Raw genomic sequence first — 27,232 nt, forward strand, 5'->3', positions numbered from 1 at the left:
GAAGCGTTTGCCCTCCGGTCCCATTTGAAGCGTAGAGCTGGTAGCATTTGCCGATGAACTGAATGTGGAATGTGGGAAAAGGAGAAGCAACTGGAGGACGGAGCCTCCAGTTACAGGGCAGGAGGAGGAGGCAGTGGAAGGAGGACGCTCGGAGGGAGAGCTGGAGTCGGTCCGAGATGTCTGCCGGCCATCCAAGGGGAGACACCGAAGGGAGGGGGATATACGGGTGTGGAGGCCAAGAGAGAGGGGTGAGTAGTGGGGTCCTCGGCATCTAAGTGGTATCAAAAGCCTAGAGAGTAGGCATGGGTAGATAGAAAACACTAGAAGTCTGAAAACTGAGCCCTCGGACCAAACAGTGTGATCAAAGTCTCAGACCCACACGAGGAAGAAGCTTCCAGAAGGAGAGAGGAAGCAGGTGTGCCAGCTACTACTGAGAGCTCAAGCAAGATGAAATCTAGGAAGTGATTATTCAGGGATGGGCAGACAACAGCCCTTGGCCCTTGTCCAGGCCCCCCCCCCCCGCTTGTTTTGTAAATAAAGTTTTATTGGAACACAGCCACGCACATTTGTTTACAAACTGCCTCTGGCTACTTTCAAGTGACAGCAGCAGAGTTGGAGAACTGCAGCGAGACCGCATGGCCTGCAAAGCCTAAAACATTCTCACCTGGCCCTTTACAGAGGAGTTTGCCAAGCCCAGATTGTTACACTAACCAGGTGACGGTGGCAAGAGCTGGAGGTAGGGGGTGCCTGCTTGGAGGGGATTCGAGAAAGCATGAGGGGAGGCAGCAAGTACTGACATCCCTTTTGAGGAGTTTTGCTTTAAAGAGAAGAAACAAAATGAGGTGGAAGCCGGAAAAAAATGATCAACAGAGGTGGTCTTAGAGGGGAAACATAACTGGTGTGTGCGCCAATGAAAGTGATTCTGGAAAGAAGGAGTTTGGTGATGCAGGAAAGGGAGGAGGCTGTGGTGGGTGACGTCCTGGAGGAGGTGAGAGGGGCTGGGGTTTAGTGCCTGAATGTGGGGGACCCTCAGTAGGGAGCCGGCAGCTCAGCCACAGTGGCAGGAGGGAGGCGGAGTGTAGGAACACAAGGCGGGAGGTGGTACAGGTGGAGCCTCGTGGGACGGCTTCAGGTGCTCAGGGAAGGGTCCTCAGCTAGGAGTGAGGCCAGGGAGGGGAGATGGGGGAGGGAGCTGTGAAACCGTGGTGTAGGTGACTGTGGGGAGTGGACTGGTCCAGTGTAGCATGGTGGCCAGGCCACTCGAAGCTGTGCTGGTGAACTGAAAGTGTGGCTTTCCTCCAGTGACAGCCAGCTGTGTGGCCTGTGGGCGTGGGCCTGACGTAACTGAGGCTGAAGTTCTGCCCGTTGTCTGTGATGAAGCCGGAAGGGACAGGGAATTGGGAGCTAGAAGGGGGGGATTATGACAGTTCACTTGTCCACCTGCTTCTGTCCACGTCAGGCGCTTATCCATTAGCAGAAATTTATTGAGCCCCAGCAGGGTACCAGGCATGATTCTATGTGCTTAAGATGCAAGGGAGCCAAACTGACCAAGATGTGGGCCCTCTGTGGGGTGTTTTCTAGCAGACACCCAGCTACCCATCAGCCTGAACTGCCACTCGGCCACGTGCCCTTTGGGGCTGGGGTCAGGGCTCAGCCCCTTGTGCCGTTTGCACAAATGTCAGTTAATCACCATCTAACAGTGGTTTGTTGGATTGGGTACACACGGGTAAGACCCACCTGCTGAGGGCGCCTTCTTCTGTACGTATGGTGGCCCTGGGTCCCCGACCCCAATCCTCCACACGTGCCAGGCGGGGACACTTGCATTAGCTCTCACTTCTATGAGCCTTCTCCAGGCAAGTTGAGAAATGAAGCCAATAGCGTGCAGAAACCCATTTGGCCGGCAGGTGGCGCTATGTGCCCTCTCATCCTCCGCGGCCCGGGGCTGGCGGCTTTCCGGAGGCCTGGGATTCAGAGTTCTAGAGCTAGTGAAGGACCTGCTGCTTCGCTGACGATGCGTCAGCCCCCGATGAATAAATATGAGGTACAGTCGTTCCTCAGAATCTGTCGCGATTGGTTCCAGGGCCCGCCGTGGATAATACCAAAATACGTGGTGGAGGCACAAGTCCCGTAGGGGGCCCCCTCCTCCGTTTCCGCGGTTGGGTATCCGTGGGTTCAGCCAGCCGCGGACCCTGGTGTACTGTACGTATCCAGCTGAAGAAAATCCGTGTGGAAGTGGCTCCGTGCAGTTCAAACCCGTGTTGCTCAAGAGTCAGCTGTAACTGAAAGCACCTGCCATGCTCCTGGACTAAAGCCTTCGGCAGTGTCTTTGTGCTTCACTCTTTACGACCTTTGCTCCTCTCGTTGGTCCTGGGAAGTGGGTGTCCTGAACGCCACTATACAGACGACAGAATGCAGCCCAGGGACGTCAGCTGGCTGGCCAAGTAGATGGTGCCCTGGGGTCAGCCCCGGGCCAGCCTGCCTCTGCCGAGGGCTGTACAAACTGTCCTGTGCTGGTGAGTCACCGGGGGCCTCGTCAACCTGCAGGGGCTGACTCTTAGTTGGGGTGGATCTGCCCCCACGGCACTTACCCTCCTGCCCCTGGTTCCTGCAGAAGAGAGTCGGCTTTTCCTGCAGTGACGGTGTTCTGAGGGCCGACGCGCCAGTGCTGTGCCAAACCCTGCAGACACTGCGGAGACCGGATACACGGGCTCTGTGCCCTCGTGGGGTTTACAGTCTAGCAGGGACTGAAGTATTAGCTGAAAAGGAAGGTTCTGGAAGGGTTTCTAAAACAGCTCTTAAATACTTCTCTACTATTGCCTGGGCGACTCACACCTGTTGTGCAGCTGTGTAGATGGTAAGAAAGGAGGTGTCTCTGAGCCCCGGAGGCAGCTGGGGGCTGGAGGGAAGCCGGGTGACTGTCCCCCTCACTCCCGCCGACATCTGTGCCCACAGATTTATTTCTGGGAGGCCCAGCGGCGGAACCTCACGGAGCGGGTGAAGACCCTGTTCCTGGCGGAGAACAGTGTCAAACTCAAGAACCTGACCGGCTACACTGCCTACATGGTCAGCGTGGCAGCCTTCAACGCCGCAGGGGACGGGCCTCGGAGCACCCCGACCCGGGGCCAGACCCAGCAAGCAGGTGGGGAGGGGCTGGAGGGGCGGGGCGGGGAGGGGAGGGGATGGGGGAGGGCCTGCCTGGCGTCTAGGCTCTTGGGGGAGTGGAGGCAACTGAGAGATCCGGGCCGCATCCCCAGGCCCCATGGGATGCCCTCCAGAGTAGGAGAGCAGCGCCCACCAAGAGGGGCTCAGGAGAGAGGCACTGTCTCCATAAAGCCTTGGAGAGAGCCCCTAGGGCTCTCCCTCGCTTCCCCCCCCCACCCCCACCCCCACCCCCATCCCTGCCTTCCTCAGGTAGCCCGCCTCGCAGATGGCCAGTCCCCACCCAGCCAGCCTCCTCCTACCGCCTGCCATGTTCCCACCTGACTTTCTTATTTCCCCCAGCTTTGTTCATTCCCCCAGGATATATTCAGCATCTTCCAGGGGCCCGCACTAGATCTGGGGACACATCAGTGGATGAGGCTGACAAGGTCCCCATGCTGGGGAGGGAGACAGAATATAAAAACAAGTATCTAGATGACTTAACCTCGGGGCAGTGGGTACGAGTTGTCCAAGGACGGAGGCAGGGGTTGGACAGATGGCGTTGGATAGGTTTGCCCGCAGAGGCCTCCCTGAGCGGGTGACATCTGAGCTGAAACTGAGTGAGAAGAGGCCAGCTGTGGGACATTCTGGAGGAGGCGCGTTCCGGGCAGAGGGACCAGCAGGTGCAAAGGCCTGGAGGCTGGAGGGGATTAGAGAACAGGGAGAAAGCCAGGTGGCTTGAAAGAAAACGGGCAAGAGGCAGGTGGTAGAGGGTCTGGGAGCCTTGGAAGGAAGTTTGGGATTAATTCTGAGCAGGATGGGGGGCGGCGTGGGGTGAGCAGTCTGGTCTGTGTTTTTAGAAGCTCACTCGGGCTGCTGTCCAGAGGACAGGCGGATGGAGGGCAGGGGAGCAGAGGCAGGCAGGGAGGCCACTGAGGCGGCTGGACGGGAGGGCAGAGGAGAGGGTGGTGGCGAGACTCCTGCAGCCCACAGGAGCAGGGCCAGCCCTCTAGACAGACTCCAAAGCCACTTCTCAGGGAGTATTACACGTGATCCTTCTGAAAGCCCTGAGGACACACAGGGCAGGAGTTGCCCCGTTTCATGATGAGCCAGGATGGCCCGGGAGGTGATGCTTCTCACCCACGGTCCCCTCGCTGGTCAGTGGGGGAGGAGAGGCTGGAGCCAGGATGTCCAGCTCGTCCTGGGCTGTCTTCATGGCACCAGTCCCCGTCTTTGCCTGCCATGGAGTTTTCTCCTCATGGATTTGCATACAAGCCTTTTGTCCTCACCTCCCTGAAGCATCTCTTCCAACCTGCTGCTTCCTAGTCTGTAAATGACCTTGCTCTTAAGGAGAGAGCAAGACCGCACGGAGTCGGTTCCTAAGTACTGTCCTCTCTGGGGACAGGCTCTGGCTCCAGGGAACCTTTCCTCCCACTGGCTCCCGAGGGTCTGTCTGTCTCCTTCCGACCACTCTCTGTCAGTGTCATCGGCCGGATGTGAGCCCCTGGGAGCCTGGACACTTCCGTCAGCAGGACAAAGTGTCCTGTCTCATGTCCCGCTAGCAGAGGGGAGGAAGGAAGGGCCTCCAGAGCTGGTCGCCCTCCTTCAAAGGCAGCTCACTGACACTGCCTCCCGGAGCTGGAGCGGAAGCCGGTTTGGATTATCTCCGGCTCGGTGGGGGGCGGCCCCGGACAATAACAGCCCAGTCATCCCGCCTGCCCGGAGCTAGCTCGGGACGCTATGGAATGGATGCTTCCTTCCCTTCCTCTCCGGCCTCCCCCTCAGACCTCCTCATCCCCCATGTTTCCCGGGTCGCTCCAGATTCTAGGCCAAGAAAGTATCTCTTTCAGAGCGTTGACCATTCCTGGGTCCTCCAGGCAGCGTGGTCTCTTGGAGATAATGCCTGGGGCCCCGGGGACGAGAGCAAGGCCACGTCCACTGCAGTCCTGGCAGGTTGTTTAGTGTCCAGCTGATGCTCTGACACCCACACACCCCCTGTCTCCTCCATTAGGGAAGCCAGGACATGACCCATCCCCACAGTGACCCTGGGGACACAATACAAGCATGTCCTGGGCTCTTGGCCAGGGCTCAGGGCCACTCAGCAGGAGGAAGCCTGAGTTCTCCAACTTTAGGGAAAAGAAAGTCCCCTTTTTTCCCAATACTTGGACCCTGACTGGAAAGCGAGTGTTACGACCTCAGCAGGGGAGAGGAGGGGGTCCGATGGCCTCCAGCGACCCCTCCGGCCCTCTCTTACACGAAGCCCCGCTCTCCTGTTCTTCCTGGGCCCCTGCTAGTTCCTGAGAACCAAACTCAGGGCTTTGAACGTCCAGGAAGGAGGAAACAAAACCCCTCTGCTGTCTCCCCCCAGCCCCCAGTGCTCCCAGCTCGGTCAAGTTCAGTGAGCTGACCACCACCTCAGTGAACGTGTCCTGGGAGGCCCCACGGTTCCCCAACGGCGTCCTGGAGGGCTACCGGCTGGTGTACGAGCCCTGCACCCCCGTGGACGGTGAGTGGGACCCTCCCTCCAGGCGCGACTCCCTGGTCCTGCCTTGTGCGTGGCATCGCTGTGGCGAGCCCCTCCCAGCTTTTACACCAGGAGACTGAGGCCCAGGCGAGGGAAGGGGCGTGGCCAGTTCTCCCCATCAGTGTATTGAAGTGGAGAGGAGAGGAAGGAAATCCGAGCAAAATGTAGGGTCCCGAGATGGACCATAATGATGGGGAGCCCCAATGGTCCTGCCCTATGTGTGACCGACAAACCTAGACGCTCAGCCTTACTCCGGGTTAGTTCTCCTCTGCCTTTCATGGGGTCAGGAACCCCTTTGAGAATCTGCTGAAAGCCTTGGAGCCTCTCCCCAGGAAGATGCACAAGTTTGGGGGGAGTCACTGCACCCCTGCTGCCCTCCGGGAATCTCTGCTCGTGACCCTGGCTCTGCAGGTTGCCCTCCTCTCACCCCGAGCCCTGTTCATGTGAACTGTCCTCAGAGCTCCCCGCAGCCCTGCCCACCCCTCCGCCTGCCTGGACCCTGCCTGACTCCCTCCCAGGCTCCCCAGGGAGCTGCCCCACCTCGGCTGAAATCACTGCTATTAATTAGAGAGGCAGGAAGAAGGCCGGGCACCTGGTTGCCTGTGTCCTGTTCCAGAACCCAGTGAGGCCTTGGGGGTGTGGCTGGCCTACCAGGGGGCACCCAGATGGCTGGAAGTGACCGCCTCTAGGCTCACCCCTCCCCAACAGTGGAGCCTGACCAGAACAAGGGGCGGGGCCCTGGGAAGGCCGAGGTGGCCAGCAGTTCCGGGTCAGCCGAGGGGACAATGGCCCTCAGTCTTCCTGCCGCCACCTGCGCACCAGCCACTCACTGGTTCTGGAGAGCAGCGATGTGTGCCGGGAGACCGAGGGGGAGCTGGGCCCAGGAGGAGATGTGGTCAGATTCAAGGCCTGTCTCTCCCGCAGAAGGAAGGCCGGGGAGGACAGAGGTCACGGGGATGAGATGCAGGGGATGGGACGGGATCTTGCTGCAGTGACCAGGGACACCACACCTGGAGAGGCGCGATCACTTTGCCTTTCGGGTCCTCAGTCCAGCGGTGTCTGGACCACACGGCTGACTCCGGGCCCTTACAGATTCCTGTCTAGCCTGTGACAGCCCAGCTAATAGGGCCATCCAGCCTGGGTTCAGCTAGGCGATGCCCAGCTAGGCCGGCACTGCGTCTGTGCCCCCGTGCGTGCCTCAGCCCTGGGTTCAGGTCAGCAGCAAACAGGTCTCCGCTAGGAGGCAATGCCCCCTGCTTCCCCGTAGGGAACACCAAGTCCCGAGCAGTTGGGGAGTTTGCGCAGAAAAGTCAGGGGGCGGGTACCCAGGGCTGCTGTTCCGGGCCCCGGGGCACATCCCCTCGTGACCCGGCAGGCACCTTGTTCCTCCTGGAAGCACCTCTTGAACGCCCACTGTTCTGTCACTCAGGGCCCCAACCCTGTGCCAGGGGCTGTTGTTTTATTTAACCTGGAAACATGCAGCCTCGGCCACTGTTACCCTCACTCAGTAGAAGTGAAGCCAGGCTGCGGGCCATGCCCACCGACTCCTGGGCATCGGGGTCGGAGCCCAGCCTGCTGGATGCAGAGCCCGTAGCCCAGGGGTGACCGGCGTGCTCAGTGGACAAGGGAGATGAAACCCAGTCCCGGCCCTCAGGGAGGATTTGGGAGTTTGGGGGGGTTGGGGGTTGTTTGGGGGGATTTTTTTTTGCTTTGGGGGGTTTGGGGGTATAATTAGGGTTATTTATTTATTTAATGGAGGTCCTAGGGTTTGAACGCAGGGCCTTGTGCACGCTGGGTGTGCGCCCTACCACTGAGCTCTACCCTCCCCCGACAGGGAGGATTTTGACTTGTGAGGCACAGAGCGCAAACCCTCCCCTCCTGAGAGCCATGCAGGACTCCCCTCTCGTTGCCATGATCTGGGGTGCTGTAGCATCCTCACTTTTGCCCTAAAGAGCCTGGCGGGTGCCGCTGGTGGAGGGCCAGGAGTGAGCTCCAGGCCGTCATCGGCACCAGAGGAAGGAAGGAGACCAGGCGGAGCTGAGCTTGTCCTGGGCTGTGAGGGTGGCTGCAAGTGTGTCCCCTCCAACTCCGCACTGTGGCATCTTTACAGATGCACTTCCTGAAAGGTGATCCTTGGAGTTTGAGTTCTATAGGATGGGACGTAGGGGACCAAAAACAGAAGGTGAGATATGTTTGGGGTATAATGGTTACATTAAACAGGATGGTGAGGCTTTTTTTCCCTCCAGATGCTAAAGGCCCCTGCAGTTATTCATTCAATAGACAGACAGGCACTATATATATTCTCAAGAACAGCCCACAGGAGTGTGTTCTGAGAAATAATCTGGGAAACATTGTGACCAAGGATGCTGGTCCCAGCCTAACTCCAAGGGGGTGCGCCTCCTGCCCAGTACCTCCCTCCCTCCCAGTCTCCCCAGTCCCTGCAGCCCCCACATGCTGTGTCCTCCCCCCCCCCCAGGAGTCAGTAAGATCGTGACGGTGGATGTGAAGGGGAGCAGCCCTCTGTGGCTGAAGGTGAAGGACCTGGCGGAGGGGATGACCTACAGGTTCCGCATCAGAGCCAAGACCTTCACCTATGGGCCTGAGATCGAAGCCAATGTCACCACGGGCCCCGGAGAAGGTAGGGGAGTGTCGGGTGGATGCGGGGGCTGCTGCTCTCCACCCGCGGCGTTCGGCCCCCCAAGTCAGAAGGGGATGTCCAGAGCCAGCTGGAGACCGGAGATGCAGAGTTGAGCAAGACAGGGATTCTGGTGCAAGACGGGGATTCTGGTGGATTCAAGGCAGAACGTCTCGGGCGGGCCTGGAGGGCAGGAAGAGGGGCATTTAAAGGAGGTGATTCCAGAAGACTTCATGGGGTGGGGCATTCAGGTGGACGCGTGGTAATACAAACAGGCATTCTGTAGGATTCTAAAAGTGGCTGTGTCGGAGGACGATGGGGAGGGGTGGGTGTCCAGGTGGGAGGGAAGGCCGGCCAGGCTACCCAGGGTCACCTGTGTCATCAGAATGTTTCTCAAGGTGCCACTAAACCCTGGGGTTCTTGTGATAAGTGCAGATTCTGGGGCCCCAGGAAGTCAGAACCTCTGAGAGTCCACACTGGGAACATGCATTTGAATAAGAACAGAGGGTAGCTCTTTGGTACCCACGGTGAGAACCAATGCTCTGGGGGCCAGGCCAGGGCCAGGGCCAGGGGGCCTGCCAGCTGCCTTCTTCCTAGACAGGGAGGCAGGGGCAGGGAAGAAAGGAGCCAGGCCATGTGCACTAGGCTGGGTTGGGCCAGGAGGAAAGAGTCGCTCTGTTTGGGTTTTGTGACACCTCTTGGGGCCATAGTCGTCACCAGGCTGGGGGAGTTTTTCAAGGCACCCACAGTGGTTAAGATTTGCTCCCCAAAGTCCCTGTCACTCATGCGGGATGTCCCCTCCTGAACACAGAAGCCACCTCCCAGCCACTCTGATCTCCCCCACCACCCCAAGAAAGTACACAGCCCATCCCAGACTTCCCCTGAATTCCCTCCTCCCGTCCTGCCCCTCCTCCTTCCAGGAGGTCAGCCAGGAGGGGACAGGGCCTCCTCAGCCTGTGGGGAGGGGAGCCAGGCCTGGGGAGGTGGCCCTGCCCCCACCCCCGCCCAGCAGGTCTGCCCTGGGAGCTGGTTCAGGCTGGACACTCTCTTCCCTTTCTCTTCTGGGCACTTTCTCTTCCCCGCCTCTTGTTCTTCAGAAAAGCTGTCTGGCTCCTGGGCTGGGTTGGAACAAAGCCGGCGGCCAGCTGAGGAGGAGGTTTGCCAGGGAGCTGCCCCTCCCGCCTCTGCCCTCCATCTGCCCCCAGCCCCTCCCCGGGCGCCTCTCACCTGAGCCGGCTTCCCTGGGAAACAAAAGCAGGAAGGGAGCTGGCAGGGACCAGAAGGACAGAGCAGTGGCCTGGGGACAGGAGAGGGCCTTCTGGAGGACAGGCCGTTCTAACCTGAGGCTTGAAGTGGCTCAGGCCGGGTGCGGGGGGGTGAAAGGAAGTACAGAGGATGGGGGGGGGTGGCCGAGAGGTCCCCGAGCTGCGCCCAGCAGAGGAGGGGTTCGGCTGGGGAGGACGTGCAGCCAGGCGTCCTTGTCCCTCCAGGCCAGGCAGTGCTGGATGTGCTGGAAGCTTCTAGTCCAGGAGGAGTTGACAGCACCTCCTCTCAGCCCTGAGTGTTGTCCAGTGCAGAGTGAAAACCTGGGGTCCTGAGAGCTCCTGCCCCGCCCCTCACACCTCCCCCAGGCTGCGCCCCACACCCCAGATCCCTCAGCCGCCTTTGCCCTGTGCTGTAGGCAGGATGCACGTGAAGGAAGGAAGGAAGGAAAGGTGGCAGGGAGGAAGGGAGGCAGTGAGGCCCTGCGAGGACACGGGTCAGGCCTGGATGCAGGCAGTGGGCGGCCAAGGGCTGGGAGTGAGTCCGGGCCTGCTGCCCAGCCTGCCGGCTCTCCCGGGCCTGGAGGAGCTTCAGTCTGAAGCTGGGCTCTCCACTCCTTTCCTTGCAGGCATCCACAGGGACCACCGGGCCAGCCGTTCACCCACCCCCTCACTCACTGGTCCATTTCCTCATCATCCCACAAGCACCTACTGTGTGCCGGGCCCAGGGGACGTGGGGCTCCAGGTGTCGTGGGGAGCAGGCATGGCGGAGAACAGCACACAGGGCCCTGGGGGAAGTGGGGGCCTGGAGGATGCGCCCTGGCCTGTGCTGCAGGGCACCCCAGGGAGAAGGGGCCTGGGACCCTTTGCAGACGGAACAGATGTACTCCTCTCCTTACACAAGTAAACTTCTCCCTCCTGCTCTGGCCTCTGGGGCCGGCTCCCCAGGTGGCCGATGTAACAGCCTGCTGCCCCGACGCACCTGCCACGCCAGGAGAGCCAGCGGGGGTGGGGGGGGCAGTCTTCCTCCTTCTTCCTAGGAGTGGAGGCCCCAGGCTCTTCTCTGATGTATCCTTAAAGCCAGTGCAGCTGGGGACCTTTCTGGAATCATCTTATCTACTTCTCCTCCCTGGGACTTGGAATGCAGGGGAATGTGGGTGACCTGGCAGAGAATAAGTCAGATCTGGTGGTCCCCACCGCCCTTCTTGGGCCTCAGCACACGCAGGGTTTCTGGAGACCCTGGCGGGGTTGGGTCCATTGCCCATCCCTTCCTGCTGGAGCCCAGGGAGGCAGGCCGGGCGTCTGTTCTGGCTTCCGCACATCCCCTCGCCCACGTGTGCTGTTTGCAGGCGCCCCCGGACCGCCTGGAGTGCCCATCATCGTGCGCTACAGCTCCGCCATCGCCATCCACTGGTCCAGCGGAGACCCCGGCGAAGGGCCCATCACCCGCTATGTCATAGAGGCCAGGCCTTCAGGTACGTCCCGCCGCGGAGCAGGGTCCACGGCTCCCTTTCTCCCTCCTTTCCCAGTCCCTGCACTTGGGGCACTTGTGCTTCCCCGGGTGAAGCTGGAGGAGGCCCTGTGACGGGCAGGAAGCGGGGAATTGCGCCCTCAGTTAAGGAACATGCAGGAGGCCCCAGAGAGCGGCACTTAGTGCCTGGTGAGCACCGACTCAGGCGGAGGCTCGTTCAAGAAGCTGGAGGAACGAAGATTTGGGCTCCTGTTGGCTACACACCCACGTCCTCCACGCCACCCCGTGACCGATGCCCCACAAGGAGGCTGGCTGTCCCCCGGAGACCCAGCTGCCTCTTTAAGTCCATCTCTGCCATCGTGGCCATCACTACAGTTCCTGCAATGCACCACTCTCTCCTGTCAAGCCTGAAATCAAACCACAGGAACTTCCAAAGCCATCAGGAGCCGAGCCGCTGATAAGTCGCTGCAGGGCTGCTCTCAGAGCTCCTGTTTCACAGTCGCCGTGACACCTGCTTCTGCCTCTCCGGCTCCCCTTACCCCCAGGAGCTCCCGGCCGCTGCCAGCTCCCTCCGTTGCTAGGTTTCCACATTAATCAGAGGTGCCAGAGTCCGCGCAGGCTGGAGGCTTGTTCTTGGCATTCTGTGGACCCATGATTAGGTCATTGAAGTTGAGAAAGAAGGGGGAAAAAAAAAAAGATTGTTGTTCCAGCCCAAACAGCAGATACTAGTCGTAACGAGAAGTCGGCGTCTCAGGAGCTGATGCTTCTGCTGGGGAGCGCCGACATCCCAGTGGCACGGTTAATACCTCCGGGGAGCCACGAACTAACCATCTCGATAGCAAATAGTTAATTCCAGAGGCTCCAGGAAGCCGCTACCACCCTGTCATTGCTTTAATTTTGCACTGATAATCGCAGTCACAGATAGCTGTTACCTCTAGCAGCTGAGATCCAACGTGTAGCAGGCAGACACATGCGACGTTGGCACCCTCCCCGCTCCAGATGGTCCCTCCCCGGCCCTCCAGGGCCGGCTGCTGACTTGGCCAGGAGACCTCCACGTGCTTCTCCCAACCAGGGCCTGGGCCTGCTTTTTCCATCCAAGTTGGCCTACCGGGGTGCCAGGCTGTGGAATGTTGGCCCTGGACTTTAGCCCTGTTGATTTTCGAGCGTTTCCTGGGAGGTCTGGCTGGGACCTGGTGTTCCAGGTTTGGGGGCCATGACTTGGTCCACACGGTTGGGATCAAGGCAGGACGCCCTGAAGGGCGGGGACTCGGAGGGGTGCCCGAGAGCTGGGGATGGGGATGGATGCTGGTGAGAGGATGGAGGATGAGAGGAGCACGGTGCTTTTGCCCGCGGCTGTGGGAGGGCTGTCTGTGATGGGTGGGCATCTCCACCTCCGTGCCCCCCGGCTGTACACCCTCCTCGTCTTCAGGATGAGATCACTCTTGTCCTAGGCTCACCCTGCATTGCTCGTACTTTGTGCTGGGCAGAACCAACTAAACAGGAACCACCAGGCACTGAAGACTAGGGAGGGATTCACCAGAGGTTTCAGACCTAGGGAATCCACCCTGCACATCAGCCGACTCCTGGGGCTTGAGGCCAGAGCCACAGCCTGATGTTCCAGCAGATTCTGGCTTGGCCCCGTTACCCCAGCCCCACCCCTCATTTCTGTGTGAGAAGGAACAAGGAGGGTCAGACAGCAGGCAGGAGTCCCTGCCTCCGGGGAGGCAGCAGGGTCCTGGACAAGCCCATCCAGAAACACTGGTCACATTCAGCACCATCCTGGGCACCCGGAGGGTGCTCGGTGCCGGGAGGAGTCAGGCATCTCAGGGCTGAAACACCGGCACTGCCACTTGGGGCGGTGTGACCTTGGGAGATGAGCTCAGTTCTCTCCAAGCCTTGGTTTCCTCATCTGTAACATGGGTACAAAGGCTCCTCCTTCTCGCCGTTGCTGCTGATAAAGCTGTTAGAACCATGATGCTTGTGGAGGAGTGAGTGTGACTGTTTCATCATCATCAGACACATCAGTGTCATCTAGGGGAATGAATTCAAAGTCACAGGATGAAAGTGGACCTGTACCCCAATACTTACAGTTTGAGGTGCTCAGGACTGAAACTGGGGCACATAACGCTACAGGAAGGCCAGGGAAGAAAGATTTTCACTCATTTTGTCAAAAACGCTTTGAGGATGCCTGTGCTGGACGACAAAGACAAATTAGGCATGATCCCTGCCCTCGAGGAATTTCACAGCCTTGCAGGAGAAAAAGAGACCTTCCACAAAAAGATGTGATGTATAGGAGGCAGGCATCCCAAAACAAATAATTAAGACGGAAGATGAGGACCAGACTCAGGACTCTGGAGCCTTCCGGGAGGACAGCAGAACCCAGACGGGGCCCCCACGGCCGGACCCAGACGGGACAGCAGGAAGGAGGCTTCCGCAGGGGCCACCACGCTTCTGGTCCAACGTTCAGACATGCTCACGGGGTTGTGGTCCCTCCACTAGAGTTTCTCGCTTGGGTGGATCTGTAAAAACATGTGGAGGAGGAAACAAACAAAATCTATCCGCCCCAGGGAAGGGCCGAGCTGGAACTGGGAGCCACCTGTGGGCCTGAAAGGCCGCTCTTACGCAAAGGGGTTCAGAAACAGACGAGGAACAGCAATGAGACGGGAGGAGGGAGAGGGCAGGCTGTGGGAGCTGGTCCAGGGCAGCGGCGGCCTGGATGACCTGCGGGCTGCTGGGTGACCTCCCTGGAGCAGGTCAGGGGATGGAGGAGGCCCTGGGAGCTCAGCCCACCAAGGTCTGTCTTTTCTTTTTATTTTAACTAATTTATTTATTTTTAGTTGAAGTAGAGTCAGTTTACAATCAATCTCTGGTGTACAGCATAGTGTTTCAGTCTTACGTATACATACATATATTCCTTTTCATGTTCTTTTTCACTATAGGTTATAACAAGATATTGAATATAGTTCCCTGTGCTATAGAGTAGAAACTTGTGTCAAAGCCCTTCTGAAACCTCTGGACCCCCAGTTCTTGTGAAAACAGGACCTGACCAGGGCCCACGGTGGCTTGACAGTTTGGTTGCCAAATCAGCCCTGCACTAGGACAAGGAGGCAGACTCACCCTCTGTCCCAGGCCAAGCCAGCCCCACTGGCCCTACACAGAGCATCTGGCCCAGCCCCCTGCCAGCCTCCACATCCACGCAGAGGATGCTCCTGGGCCCAGGAGGATGCTGGCCTCTTGTCTTGCACGGGCAGCACGCTCCTTCCTTTTGAAGCAGGTGAAACTGAATCATGTCCCAAGAGGACAAGGCCCAGAGAGTCACAGACAGTGGGGGTCGGACCTGAAGGGAAAGTCAGGGGCTCAAAGGACAGGGGTGGTTGGTGACAACGTGGAGGGGGAACAGAGGAGGGACCCCTCCAGCCCTCACCGGTCCCTCGTTCTCCTTAGATCTCTGCTCCCCATCAAATCCAGGCAACTTGACCAAACCCTCACAGGCAACCCCGTTCCTTCCTACAGCTGTTTTCAAAAAGTCCTGTTCTTTTTGTCTGATGCTCCTACTGTGTCTGTTGTGAATAGGAAGGGGGAACAGAAGCATAGGGGCCTGGTTAAGTAAAGGGGGGTGTACGTGGATGAGAACATACTAGGCAGCCACTCAGAAGCATGCTGCCCAGCACCTTGTGCTGGCGTGGGAAGCAGACCTGGGGAGCTCTTCTACACAGGTGTGAAAACGGTGCAGCTCCTTCTCTGGATGGTGATAGTGGGTTGGTTGGTAGAGGATTTTCTGCACATTACGCATTTTTTAATGTCTTGCAAACATTTTCATTAAAAAGAATAAAATGATCAGATACTTTTTTACAAACATCTCCCGAGGACCTTCTAGCTGCCAAGCACAGGAGCGTCAGTGTGGACCGGGCAGACCCAACCGGCCCCGCTGGCAGGGAGCAACGGTTAGGATCGGGGTAGGGGGCTCCCCCTCATGGGTGTCTCCCTCTCTGTGCTCCTGCAGACGAGGGGCTCTGGGACATCCTCATCAAAGACATCCCCAAGGAGGTGACTTCCTACACATTCAGCATGGACATCCTCAAGCCAGGCGTGAGCTATGACTTCCGGGTCATCGCCGTCAACGACTATGGCTTCGGCACCCCCAGCAGCCCCTCCCAGTCGGTGCCAGGTACTGGCCTGTGGGGTGAGGGGTGGGGCGCCCCGCTGGAGAGCCTTGTCGGGGGAGGAGAGGAGGAGGAGAGGCAGCAAGCCCCAGAAGCCCGGGGCTGGGGACCAAAAGGCATGTCCTCTCAGTTCCCCCAGGCAAAAAGCCCTGGGCTGGGGCCTGAGTCTGCTTTCAACTCCGGAAGGAGCTGGGGGCCATGGGGGTTTGGGGTTCCTTTTCAAGGACTCCAGAAGCCCTGGGCAGGGGGCCCAGTGGGCTTGTGGATGAATCAGTGGGCCCAAGATGAGAGCTTCCGTGAGCTCGTCACCCAGGAGATATGAGGACACCAGGCCATAAACTGAGTGTTTCCATGGAAACCACCCCCCCAAACAGACAGAGTCAGCAGCCTGTGGCGCACAGGCCTGAGCGAGCAGCTCCCGGGTGGGGCAGGGCGCCACCCCCACCCTTCCGCTTCTCCTTAGCCTTCCCTTTGTCCCCCAGCTCACAGAGGACACCAGTATGGAAACCCATGACCCCAGAGCGAACCACTAACCACTTTTAATACCAAAGCCTCTTCCCTTCAGGCAGAAACAGAACTCAAAATTTCTCCTCGCCGGGCATGTCTCAGGAGCCCAGCCACCCTCCCATGCGCTTTCACCCTTGCCCAGACGGATAGAACCAAACCAAGGACTTAAGCCCTTCCAGGCTGAAATAGAAGAACCAGCCCCATCAGGCAGCAGCATGGATGGGTGCCAGTCGCGTGCAGAGAGCACAGCGCTGAGGATTTTGAAAGAAGGGGAGGCTCCCTGGAGGAGGCTTTCTAAAGACGCACTGGTGTCCACCCTCCCAGCTGCCCTCACTTTCTGCTGCCAGAAAACATTCTGTCACAGCTAAACCTTGTTCAGAAGCTCTCCCAGGCCCACCACAGGCCAGACAAGCACCTTTCCAACACCCATTTGGGTCTGTCTGTCAAGGTAGCCCCTGGGCCATGGGTGGCAAGGGAAAATATAAAAGTAAAGGTAGCCAGCACACAGCCCCTCCTCCCTCCTGCGTCTGCAGCAGACATCACTAGTCAATCCTAGCGCTCTTTCCTAGCGAGTCTAGAAACTCTTCTCAAAAGAGGCCTCCAGGCAGCCCTTTACTGAGTGATCAGAGCTGGCACTTGAGATGAAACCGTCCCTACCCACCTTAAAGTCTACCTTGTTCAGAGGGCACAGACCCACCCCCGTAAAGTGCGAGAGCAGGTGGTAGGGTCCCAGCTGGAGCGGGAGGTTTGGAGACAGGGTGGGGGCTGAGCACCTTGGACCTGACCGCCCCCCACCATGCTTCAGCCCAGAAAGCCAACCCCTTCTACGAGGAGTGGTGGTTCTTGGTGGTCATCGCCCTCGTCGGTCTCATCTTCATCCTGCTGCTGGTCTTCGTGCTCATCATCCGCGGCCAGAGCAAGAAGTATGCCAAGAAGACAGACTCGGGTGAGCTGGCGCTGAGCCCTGCTGGCTGGACCGGACTGTCACCTCTCTGCCTCTCCCTTTTGGCAAGGACAGGGTGGGGGGATCTCTCTCTCCGGAAATGCACCTGCTCGGATGGCGGGGGTGGGGAGCTTAGGGATCCTACGCACATCTCCGTTTCCTATTTTGGCCGCAACCCTAACAAGAGAAAGAGGCGGCAGCCCAGCGAGGTGGAGGATGGGAGGCCACCCGGTCCAAAGGGCTGGAGTGAGTGACGGATGTCAATCTCCTCCGCCCTCCCCAGGGAACAGTGCCAAGTCTGGCGCCCTGGGCCGCGGGGAGATGATGAGTCTGGATGAGAGCAGCTTTCCTGCCCTGGAGCTCAACAACCGCCGGCTCTCCGTCAAGAATTCCTTTTGCAGAAAGAACGGCCTGTACACCAGGTAGTGGGCTGTCTGCTTGGGGGGCCGGAAGCTGGAGGTTTGGGGGCCAGCAGTGCCCAGGGAGTGGAGGACGCTTGGGAGGGCCACAGAACAGGCAGGCAGGAAGGCGCAGCGGGGCCCAGGCAGCACATCCCGGGGCTGGGGAGAAAGGCACAAGAAGGTGGGTACCGAGGGTTTCTGCCAACCACAGCTCCTGTTTTCTCCTAACTCCGCTCCAACCCCAGGCCCCTCCTAGCCCCACTCCCCTCCCTGTGGTGGCCCAGGCATTTTCCAAGGGCAGGGGCAGGTGCTGCGGCTCACCTGACCCTCACCTGATTGACCCGGAAGTTTTATGCTCTCGGGAGAGACCAGGGGCTCTGGCCCAGGGGCTCCTGTCTCCAGCCTCAACCCTGTTAACATTCCCGGCTCATCAGAGGGGCCGGCGGGAGTGGAGGGGATTTGCCTCTCCCAGGCTCAGCTCACAAAGCGTCTCTGTCTGGTCCTGGAAGGAAGAGGCGATGTGTGTGTTCATCAGGAGGACAGCGGGAGGGGTAAGCAGGCCAGCCAGGCCGAGCTCTCATCCTCCGCCAAAGCCAGCTTTCCAAAGAAAGAGCCATTTGAGGCCGCAGTGGCCAGCCCAGCACGGCCACCACAGCCCCGCCAGGCTGGCTCCGGGGCCCTGCCACGTGGAACAAGAGGGCGCTTCACTGACAGCCTGGCCTTGCTGGCCTCTCACGCCCACAGTGTACACACACTGAGGCCCCCCGTGTGTCCCCTACACAGCTGTGTATACACAGAAATCCCGTGTGCACCAAACCAGCCCCGGGCTCCAGGAGCCTGACCCGGCCACGGCCACCCACTGGCCCCCGACTCACCCTGCAGGTCGCCAAGACAGCGCTAGCCTGGCACCCCGTTTCCTCCCTCCTCTCAGTCATTTGTTTGTCTGTCTTGTCTACGTGAAGCTACTGCTTAGTACTGCTATATTATTTTTAAATAAACCTGCGGCTTTGTTGATTGGAATAAAACCAATGTAGAGGTTGGAGGTGGCGGGGGGGATGGCTTGTGGCATATTCCTGGGCCACAGGATTGTTCTTAGCGACATTTCAGCAGCAAACCCCCTCCAGCCCCGTGTGGGACAGCTGGAGTCTGGGGCCTCAGTGCCAGAAACGCTTCCCGGAGCTGGCTGGGCACATCATGGGGCGTCAGGCCCTGGGCAGAGCCCCCTGAATCCCAACCTAAGAAGACACAAATAGGGCAGAGTCATGGGGGGCCCCGGCCACCTGCCCAGGGCCTCCAGGAGCCCTGCCCTTACCCTGGCCGCCGGCCTCCCGCGCACCCCAGGGCGAGCGGAATGCCCGAGGAGCGCTGATCTGAGCGTTTGTTCAGATGACTCAGAGCCAGGCCCCTAACTCCCTGGGAAATGCACCGCTCTCTCTAGGGCTGATGTTTCAGAAGTAGGATGTGGCTTACCTGTACCTGGTCTCTGAGCACATCTGGAGGGGGAGCGGCCGTGGATCTCCTCGTTTGCCCTAGCCTCTGTGCTAACTCCCTAAGGCTTACTTTGTGAGTTAGGAGTCCCACGGGGAGGTCGTCTGCAGGGCTGGCATCCAGACCTCACCTGAGATTCTGATTCAGGAGGTCTTGGCGGGGCCCAGACATGCTTTGTAACGTTCACTGCCAAGTGATACTGATGCCCGGGGGTCTTGGAACCACAACTGAACCGAAGTGCTGCCTTCCCCCCTACCGCCCCCCCGGCCCCCAGCCCAGTTTCCCTGGAGCTGGTTTGGGAGGTTTGTCCTGCGCCTTCAAGACCCTGAGCCTCGCTGTGGCCTCCCCAGCCAGAGAGGAGGCCACTCTGAGTGAGGCCAAGTCTCAGCCTCACCCCACTCTCTCCAGGTCTCCCCCTCGGCCCAGCCCGGGCAGCCTCCACTACTCCGATGAGGACGTCACCAAGTACAACGACCTCATCCCGGCGGAGAGCAGCAGCCTGACTGAGAAGCCCTCGGAGATCTCGGACTCTCAGGTGAGGGCCAGGGGGGCCAGGTGCCCCGGAGAGGGAGGGGAGGCAGCCCATCACTTCTTTCCTTCCTTTCTTTTATGAGAAAGACCAAGGGACCCCAGGAAACTATCTGAAGGTCGTATGTAAGTCAGCTGCCACCTCTCAGGCTCTGCTCAGGGTTTGCATCCTGGGCTAATGGGGTCCCTGGAACCCCCAGAAGCATGGCCCTTTGGGCTTGCAGGAGTCACCCCATGTGCTCAGTAGCTCTGGCCTGGAAAGGAGTGTGATGACAAGGAGAGGGAAGCTGACACAGCAGCCCTGCTTTGCCAGAGCCTGGAGAACTGCTAAACTTGGCTGGTCGGGGTCAGATGAGCTCTGAAACCGGAGGGCTGGCTGCCCTGGACCCCTGAGGATGGGAAACAGTGCAGACCACCGAGGCATTAAGCTCTGGAGGTTCAGACCTGACTTGGATCCTGGCTCTGCTGCCCAGGAGCCACAGGCATCCTGGGAGTGCTAAGTAATCTTTTTGTGCCTCAGTCTCTCCATCTGTAGAATGGGTGGGGATGATTATAGTCTCTCTTGTGGTGCAGTGGGGAGGATTTGCTGAGATGAGGCACAAAGAAGTTTAGCTCAGGGACCTGGCACGGGGCAATCAGTCAATAAATGTCAGCCCCTAGTACTGAGAAGGGGACAGCACCTGTGGGAGACACAGAGCTTTAGAGAGGCTGCCATTAGGTGGGCCACGCAGGGACACCCAGCTATGGGCAGAGGGGGTTGAGTGCATTCCAGTGAACAGATGTTACAGCCCCTCACCCCAGCCAAGCCTGGTGGTTGCCGAGGAAGGGGTGGCAGAAGGTCATTGTGTCCCACGCCCTGGACCTTCTGCCCAGTCCTAGGAGAGGATGAGAAGGAAGACGTGCCAGCAGGAAGCGGGGCTGTTGGCCGGGCAGGAGGTGCCAACAAGCCTAGGATCTGGCTTGGACCCGTGGACCGAGGGCCTCCCGCTCACTGCTGTTTTGTTCAGCTCCGGGGTTACTGTCGGGCTTGACAGAGCGGGGAGGCTGGAGCTGACACCCCAGCTCTGGGCTGGCAAGGACAGAGACCCCTCCTTAGCCTGGCTGACACGGAGACTCAATGTGATTCAGGTTATGGCATCTCGTTACGAATACTGAACTCCTGGCGGCCACATACATACTGGGGACTTACAAGGCCATGCTTCCCTGAAGCATGACTTGTCTTTCTTTCTCCCTAAAGCTGGTGATGAGCATTTGGCTTGCAGGCACCCAAGGTCAAACTCAAAATGGTAAAGGGATTCTCTGTGCCCGTGGGGCAGTAACAAAGGGCTACTTGAGCCCTACTCCCGTCTGTGGAGAGAGCAGCGTGGTGGTCAGCGGAAGGGACTCCCCCGTCGCTCTGCTCAGCCTCCCTTGACCTCCTCCAGAGGCACTGCTAACCCATGCTCAGCGCTGAGCACCGACCTTGCAGAGCAAGCCCTCCGAGTGCAGAAGACACTGCCTGATGTCTCTGGAGTTTTCTGCAGCCATCCCCGCATAAGTCTGAGGACCCTCATGTGGGACGCAGAACTGGTCCCTGAGGCCATGCCAGGGCCCCCAATCTCGAAGAGGTTATTGGGAGAATCCCATCCCAAGAGCACCCACTTCAGAAGTTACCCCAGGGCGGACAGAGTGCTCAGAATCCTCCATTTAGCTATTGGTGCCATTTGTTCAGAACAAGCCCATCACTAGAACACCGTTTCCATAGCAACCTGGAGCCAGTCACCTCCCCAACCGGGGGAGCACATACCCTAGAGAGAGGAGGCTTCCTGGTTCTAGAAGTCAGTTGTCACCGCAGAGTGCCCAAACAGTGGACCACGGCCCAGGCCTGGAGCTCCACATACAGAGTTTGGGGTGGTTTGGGATTTGATTTGGGGCTGGGTTGAGTTGAGTTGGGTTTATTTACTCTGAAAGCTAAGTTCCATGAAGGCAGGGACTTGTGACAGTTCTGGCCACTGCTGTATCCCCAGCGTCCCTCACAGCACCTGGTAAGCGGGCACTGTTGGTATCTGCTGAAAGCATGGAAAGGTCCTTAGGGACCCTAGTCGGGCTGAGCCAAGTATGGTTAGCAGGATGGTTAGTCAGGACCAAGTATGGTTAGCAGGATGGAGAAACAAAGACTCATGGGTGTGAGTTACTCCTTTTCACCCACCATCACACCTCACACATTCCAAGAGACCCTTCGAAGTAACACTGATGACAATGGCCATGCCCCTCAGGGGCTGCGCTCAGCACCCCACCTGCCTCACCACAGTCTAGCTTCACACTGACCCTCTGAGGCAGGTTTGAAAAACTGTCATCTTTTTTGTACAGATGGGGAAACTGAGGCTCGGAGAGCTTACGTGAGTTAGCTCAGGTCCAACAGGCAGAAAGTGAAGCCCAGGACCCCAGCCCCTAGGCTGCAGAGCCAGACCCCGCGCACAGGACCGAGGACCCCAGCGGGCCCGTCGGTCCTGCCCCTGTCCCGAAGTTGGTGATGTGGCCCGTGGCACACTTTTCTGGAAAGGCCTTCAGAACTAGCTGATGAAACAGTCTGGAGAATAAGTTAACTGGATTATCTAAAAAATGGGCAAACTCCAGCCCATCTTCAAAGGGTTAAGACACTCAGAAGAAAGGGCTACCAGCACTAAGACTGTCCCCAAGAAAGATGCCCTAGCAGGTTTGGACAATGGATCGCGGGGGTGACTGTCTGGCCCCATCAGAGGCTGCTCTGAGTACCTGTTGGTAAAGAGCCACCTCCCTGAGCCCTTAGGGTCACCGAGAGGACCCCAGGCAGCCTTCTCCGTGATTCTGCAACTAGAGGTAGCATCATGCCTGGTTCAGCAAGGGCCACCCCTCTGTGCCTCCAGGGTCAGATTGGAGTTTGCGCCTTAACAGCTAAGGAGGCCTGGACGTCAGCGTCTGTCCAGGGCAGTTAGGGCCCCTCCAGCAGGTGCAGGGGGTGAGCAGACGCTGACTTCTCAACGCTCACTCTGAGGACAGGGAGGTGATGGGGACACGGCTCTGCCTCCCAGGGGCTTCCAGTGGGCCAGAGGGGACGGAGTGGAGACGGAGCAGCTGGCCGCCCTCTGATGCCGTTACAAATGTACATAACTCCTGTCGCTGCTCACTCGGTCCCCGTGAGAAGTAGCCCGACCACACATCAGGGTCTGGAACGTACAGCATCCACCGTTACGACTTTCAGTTCAGGGCTTACGGTGGATGTACTGTTAGCCCTGCCTGTGCTGGCTTCTGCAAGGGCACATCCCTCAGTCCAGCTGCTCTGGAGAATGACTGCCTGCCTCTGTGTAGTCCCCACCCCCCAGGCCCCCTGAGAGTGAATTTTGCATATGCTGCCTGGTTGATATTCTAAATCAGACCACCCAAAACTCACCCTCCAAAATGGGAGGAAATCTGCCCAGCCATTTCCCTGTGATATGGTAATAAACAAAAAGTCAATTCCTTATAAACAAACACACATGGTGCAGTGTGGGAAAGACCACAGTGGGGCTGTGAGTGGAGGCCAGAGAGGGGTGGGGGGCTGGCCCTCCCCAGAGGGCACGAGGTAGGGCTGAGGCTGGGGCTGTGCTTCCAGGGGAACAGGAGAAGACAGTTCCAGGCAGGGGACACACAAAGTCTGAGGCTTGTTTGATAGAACTTCTAAAAACAAAGTATGGCCACGTTCCAAGTTCATTTTCAAAGTAAAAGCCCAGGCTGGGTAGAAAAATCACATAGTTAGCACACAAGTAAATCTCAAAGGAAAAGATATTCCAAACCAAGGTCAAGTCTCTCCTGATCGCGGTGCAGTCCTTTGTGATATCTTGGCAGCCCCTTTAAGCTCGTTATGATGGAATTAAGCCTCTGAGGAAAAGTAAGGAGATACGCAGCATAGATTAGATGTTTTATACTATTTACTGAGCACCCAAGCAGAATAGTGAACGTTTTTGGAGGCCTTCCTAGGAGCCAGCAATGGCTCTAAGGATTGAGAATGGAGCCCCTGGTGGCAGGAGTGGCCACGTGCAGGTTGGGCCCTGTGTGACCCCAGGAGGGGAGAGCGCTGGTATTTCCCTCCATAGAACCCATTCATTCCTTCCTCGCTGCATTTATTCAACATCTGTTTGTTCTGCGTTCACTAAACAGTACCAGGCGCTGTTTACATGAAGTGGCCACAGCCCCGAGCTGAGACTGGCTCCTCTGAATGTTACGTGATGATGTGTTATGATCTGTTAAGGGAGACCATGTTTATATAAATGTGTGTATATACATAATCACTTGTTGTTATTTATCACAGTAACTAACTTCAAGAGGAGAGTGGCTTCCTGTTACCTGGGGTGCAGGGCCAGACCTGCATTGTGAGGGGTCCTAGGGGGAGGTCACATTCTCCCCAGAGGCTCACAGAGGGCTTCCTGGAGGAGGTGGCGTTTCAGCCGGGCCTGGAAGTGTGTACAGGACTGGTTCCTGCACAGAAGGGAGCAAGGCGGGTTTGTGTTCAGATGAGTGTTGGTGGTGGTCTGTCATTGCCCGCCCGCTATGGAGTGTCTTTGACCTTGTATCAGTGTTTACCTCTACAGGTGACATTGTACATCAGGTGCCTGCTGTGTTCCAAGCCCTGTGCTTTACACATTCTCATCTAATATCTAACCACCCTGCCACACAAGTGGGAGGATCCCCATTTAACAGCTGGGGAAACTGCAGCTCAGAGAAGTCAAGCAGTGCGCCCTTGGTCACACAGCTCAGAAGTGTAGGCAGTGAGGATTCAGATCTAGGTCCCTCTGGCTCTGAGGGCCGTGTCTACTGCAGCCTGGCCTCGCCCAGCTGCCAGCACGGAAGGGACATGGAAGGTCAGGACCTCACCCACCCTGACCCCACTCCCCATCCCAGCAACCTCCTGAGGGCAGGCACACGGTGGCTGTCACTTGACCTGTAAGGACACATGTACCATATGTGGCACTGTGTCTGAGCTGACGTCTTTCAAAGGACATACCTGGGAGATTTACAGCTGTTTTAGTACACAGAGCCCAGTGCTGGAGAAAACTGTGCCTCAGGGGGGCACCCCCCAACCCCCACCCCACCTCTAACCCCCGGAAGGCTGCTGCCCCTGCATCTGAGCTGGTTCAAGGGCAAGGACACCCAGCTGGGCTTCAGGCTAGCCTCTCTGCAGAGAGCCCCTGGGACCACAGGTGAGGGAGGGGCTCCAGCTCCCAGTCTGCAAAGGAGCTACACAGGGTGACCTGTCCTCTGGGGTGACACATTCCTTCCAGACTTCTTGAGGTCCAACAAGATAAGAGCACCCTGCTGGGCCCCAGGCTCTCAAAACCCTTCCCCAAGCCCAGGACAGCACCCGCCCCGTCGTCTGCTGAGTCTGATACAACCGTCCCCGCTTCTAGAAAGGAACAGAAAAGCTAAAAGCTTTTCTTTGCTCCCTCTCTTTTGTCTGCGCCCTTTCTCCAGGGTCCTCCCTGCGGCTAGCCCCCCACCCCGCTCCCCATCGCCAGGCCTGGCGTCTGTGCTCCCCCTCCGAAGGCCCCGGTAATTGCTGATTGAGTGGCTTTGAGGAGCTGTTAAGAGGCCCGGGAGCTGAAGCAGTCGCCTGATTGCCTGGCAGCCTGGAGAGACTGCCCGTGAAAGGCCCTCTTTGTGCTGGGCCGGTTACTGGGAAGCTGCATTCAATTACCGAGGGCCGTGCGAGAGTTGAAAGTGGGAATGGGAGCCCCCGGTCCCCCCTTGCTTGCTTTCTTCTCACCCCACCCCCACCCAGAAAAGAAACAGATGTTCACGGAGGCGGAGGCGGAGGTGGGAGACCAGTGTGTGCAGAGACCTCCTTTGCCGTCGTCGTCAGAGGGGGGGGGAGGGGGCTGCCTCTAGCCCCGCCCCTCCCACAGCGGGGCTTCATTTGGCTCCTGGCTCCTCCTCCTCCTCCTGTTTCCTCATCCCCGCCAGGAATGCTGCCCCACAGAGTGTCAGGCACACAGTTGGCGCTCAGCACATGGTAGGAGATGATTTGGCTCCCAGGAGAGCCAGAGAAGGCCATTCTCCACTGAATTAGTCACTCTTCATTCTGGGGGTCGGGGGGCTTGGAGGGGGAGAGGCAGGAACTGAGTGAGCCTCCCCCTGCATCCCATGGCCCCCTCTCACCCAGAGCCACCCTCACTTTCCCCCTAATAATACCTTTTACACTGTTCTTTCATAATTTAGCTCATTTCGTGAACTGCGGGGATCTACCCATTTTACAGACAAGGATACTGAAGCCGAGAGAGGCTAAGTGATGGGTCCAGACTTACCTAGCTGGTAAGGGACAGAGTCAGAGCTTCACTGTGTCCCGGCCACCTCTCACCCCAAGACTCATTCACTCTGGGATGGGCCCAAAGTGATTTGGGGATTCCTCCCCAACGCTGAGGCCTGGGGCTGGCCAGAGTTCTAAAATGCCTAGCAACATATCCAGCCAGTTAGTAGGTACCCTTCCAGAGGGAGCTAACCTGTAGGGAAAACTGTGGGGTGCCCCTGTCTCATCCCCCACACTTATAGACCCTCATTGCTTCTGGGCCAGAGGGAGCCCCAGCCTCCTGCTTCATGGCATCCTCACAGCTTGCTTGGAGTTCTCCTGCCTCTGGGCCAGACTCGAAGCAGCCCCAGACATCAGGTGCCCAGCCCTCGGCCCCCTCCCCACCCCTGGCATATGGAGCCCTTCGGTCTAGGTCTATGCAGGGGCCCTTTGTTCCATCCTGGGCCAGCAGCTGGGCTGTAGGCAGAGAAAGGGCTTGCATTGTGCCGCAGTACGTCATGGGGAGAGCGGGTGAGGGACTTTCCATTGTCTTGGGCAACCAGCTCTGCCTGCCAAGACGACTGGGGTCCTGGGGGTGGCGGTGAGGCGGCCTGGGACTGTGAAGGGGCCAGGAGGGGAGGGACCAGAGGACAGAAATTAGGAAGTCAACTAGAGAGTATTTCATCCCCACGGGAGGGTGGAGGGGCTCTCATTCCCGTCTTGTGACCTCCAGGCAGGAGTATGGGAGTTCAGAGCTTGTGTGGGCTTTGGAAAATCGGGCAGATCTGAGTTCAAGCCCAGCTCAGCATTTCCTTGGGCAAAACCCTCACGCTCTCATCATCACACACGTTGCCTAGTACCTGCAGCACAGGGGTGTGAAATTTCAATACGAGAATGCAGGTCAGCGTTGCCTGCCGCCTGGCAGGGTGCCTGCCCGAGTCGGTGTTGTAGTTCTGTGCGTTGTACCCGTTTGTCTTGAAGGTCTAGACACCACAGAGGACTTTGAGTTCCTGAAAACAAGTGCACATTACATAGCGCAGCCCCCTTGCGCAAAGTCAATTCTCCGTTCTCTTTACCCGTAAAGCAGGACACAGGTGATCATCCCAGACCTCGTTTGCACTGGACTCACTGGGCCGCAGTTTTTTCCCAACGTATATCTTACTTAGGTGGATAAAATTAACTTACTTCCTCTAAGCATGTGTTCCCTGGGCAGAGATGAGGCCAGCTGAGTGTGGTCTTCTGAGCTGTGTTTCACTGAGAGTGTACTGTTCACTAAAATCAGAGTGCCTCCTTCCAGAGAAGGGCCTTCCCATCTGTTGTCTTATTCTCAAAACATCGCTGGGTGCTCGGGATCGGGGGGAGGGGTGCCCAGTATTTTTAGCTCCACAATTCCGAGCTGAATGCTATTTTACTTCACAACCCAGATTGACTCTTGTCTCGAATCTGATCTCCCCAATAAGCAGAGAGACACGTACCGAGGACACCAAAGGATCAACCGTTTTAAGGATAATTTAATATTTTATATTTCTCCCACAAAGTTTCACGGTAGTCATGGTGTGAAAATTCAGAACTTTTGTTCATATTTTTCTCATGCTTTATTTTATAACCGAATGTTGCATTTTTTTTAATTCTTATGTTTTATTGCAGTGTAGTTGATTTCCAATGTTAGTTTCAGGTGTACAGCAAGGCGATTCAGTTATACATATACTGACACACGTGAATATAGTTTCAGTTTCTTTTCCATTACAGTTCATTACAAGAAACTGAGTATAGTTCTCTGTGCTATACAGTAGGTCTTTGTTGTTTATCTGTTTTATGTAGAGTAATGTATATCTGTTAATCCCAAACTCCTAATCTATTCCTCCCCCTGATTCTTTATTTTTTGGAGCGAGGAG

At 57.8% G+C, this 27,232-nt stretch overlaps 1 protein-coding gene across 3 annotated transcripts in view; it reads left to right on the forward strand.

The window, feature by feature from the left end:
- The window catches only part of SDK2 (sidekick cell adhesion molecule 2), a 247,926-nt gene that overhangs the window by 218,739 nt on the left and 1,955 nt on the right, over positions 1 to 27,232 (forward strand). For 2 of the 3 annotated variants that reach the window (XM_064495585.1, XM_064495586.1), the window contains 8 exons: positions 2,953 to 3,139; positions 5,507 to 5,644; positions 8,139 to 8,300; positions 10,909 to 11,034; positions 15,034 to 15,198; positions 16,506 to 16,646; positions 16,927 to 17,065; positions 18,941 to 19,067. In XM_064495585.1, coding sequence (XP_064351655.1) covers positions 2,953 to 3,139; positions 5,507 to 5,644; positions 8,139 to 8,300; positions 10,909 to 11,034; positions 15,034 to 15,198; positions 16,506 to 16,646; positions 16,927 to 17,065; positions 18,941 to 19,067 — 1,185 coding nt within the window. Of the gene's footprint in view, positions 1 to 2,952; positions 3,140 to 5,506; positions 5,645 to 8,138; positions 8,301 to 10,188; positions 10,554 to 10,908; positions 11,035 to 15,033; positions 15,199 to 16,505; positions 16,647 to 16,926; positions 17,066 to 18,940; positions 19,068 to 27,232 lie in introns of those variants that run through there. The other variant, XM_064495587.1, reaches the window with a different exon arrangement.

The sequence above is a fragment of the Camelus dromedarius genome, chromosome 16 (genome assembly GCF_036321535.1).
Source record: "Camelus dromedarius isolate mCamDro1 chromosome 16, mCamDro1.pat, whole genome shotgun sequence".
Classification (NCBI taxonomy): Eukaryota; Metazoa; Chordata; class Mammalia; order Artiodactyla; family Camelidae; genus Camelus; species Camelus dromedarius.